The sequence below is a fragment of the Colobus angolensis genome, unplaced genomic scaffold, assembly GCF_000951035.1.
Source record: "Colobus angolensis palliatus isolate OR3802 unplaced genomic scaffold, Cang.pa_1.0 Scaffold3, whole genome shotgun sequence".
Taxonomy (NCBI): Eukaryota; Metazoa; Chordata; class Mammalia; order Primates; family Cercopithecidae; genus Colobus; species Colobus angolensis.
In genome coordinates this window covers 20,511,174-20,512,308 of record NW_012116265.1, presented here as the reverse complement: position 1 = coordinate 20,512,308, position 1,135 = coordinate 20,511,174, and the positions used below count along the sequence as shown (strand labels likewise).

Here is a 1,135-nt window from a genome sequence, read left to right as displayed (position 1 = left end):
AGCCTCCCGAGTAGCTGGGACTACAGGCGCCCGCCACCACGCCCAGCTACTTTTTTGTATTTTTAGTAGAGACGGGGTTTCACCGTGTTAGCAAGGATGGTCTCGATCTCCTGACCCCGTGATCCGCCCGCCTTGGCCTGCCAAAGTGCTGGGATTACAGGCCTGAGCCACTGCGCCCGGCTGACCCTGTCTGTTTCAAAAAACAGTTAAGACTGAGTAGAACAAAAATGAGAAACCAGTGTAAGAAGATAATAACTACTGGCCGGGCGCGGTGGCTCACGCCTGAAAATCCCAGCACTTTGGGAGGCTGAGGCAGGCGGATCACAAAGTCAGGAGTTCGAGAAATAACTATTACCTCATTTGACTATTTTTACACCTGTAAGGAATGAAGCTCAGAGGTCAGACAGGAAGAAGCCAGCACCCTTCGATGTGGGATTGATGTGGAGAATAGGCATATACAGAGAACACACAAGCCAAACACCATGGTGCAGATTTTGACAGAAAAGCTCTATGATTAGTAATGAGTGTGAATTATTCAACAAAGTGATCAAAACCAACTTCAGTCCTGCATTCCTCTTCACCATCAGGAGTTTGGCGCCTCGAGACTGCCCATTCCGCGGGCCAGCAAGCTTCTGAAAAGCAAAACTAGGAAGTTGCTTTCCAACATAAAGTGGAGGTTTCAACACAGCAGACTTTAAGCAAGTTCAAGTGTGTCTATATTTGGTCGGGCTGATAGGCTGGACTCTGGCCTTCCCAGCTCAGATTAACAGACTGCTCTGCCCTAGTGGGCGCTTAGCCTGCGACGGTAGCCTTAGAGGATCTCTAACAAGCTTCTTTCTCCCCACCCCCGTTCAGTTGTTTCCAGGTCTGAATTCAAAATGGCCTCATCTCCTGCTGTCCTTCGAGCGTCCCGGCTGTACCCATGGAGCCTGAAGAGTTGGGCGCAGTTGCTGGGGTCTCCACCGATGAAGCAGGTTGGCCGGATCATTAGGGTTCCTGCTCGGATGGCAGCAACGCTGATCCTGGAGCCCGCCGGCCGCTGCTGCTGGGACGAGCCGGTGCGAATCGCCGTGAGCGGCCTAGCTCCGGAGCAGCCGGTCAGATGAGGCAAGTTGACCGGGTCATTTAGGTTCCT

General features: G+C 52.4%; 2 protein-coding genes across 2 annotated transcripts in view; both read left to right on the top strand.

Moving 5' to 3' along the window:
• ACOT4 (acyl-CoA thioesterase 4) overlaps window positions 1–1,135 on the top strand; it is a 70,572-nt gene that overhangs the window by 50,916 nt on the left and 18,521 nt on the right. The window lies entirely within an intron of this gene.
• Window positions 1–1,135, top strand: part of ACOT2 (acyl-CoA thioesterase 2) — a 14,214-nt gene that overhangs the window by 6,524 nt on the left and 6,555 nt on the right. Inside the window, exon 2 of the mRNA XM_011949604.1 lies at window positions 856–974. Within this exon, the coding sequence (XP_011804994.1) occupies window positions 923–974 (52 nt within the window). The 5' untranslated portion in view covers window positions 856–922. The remainder of the gene's footprint in view (window positions 1–855; window positions 975–1,135) is intronic.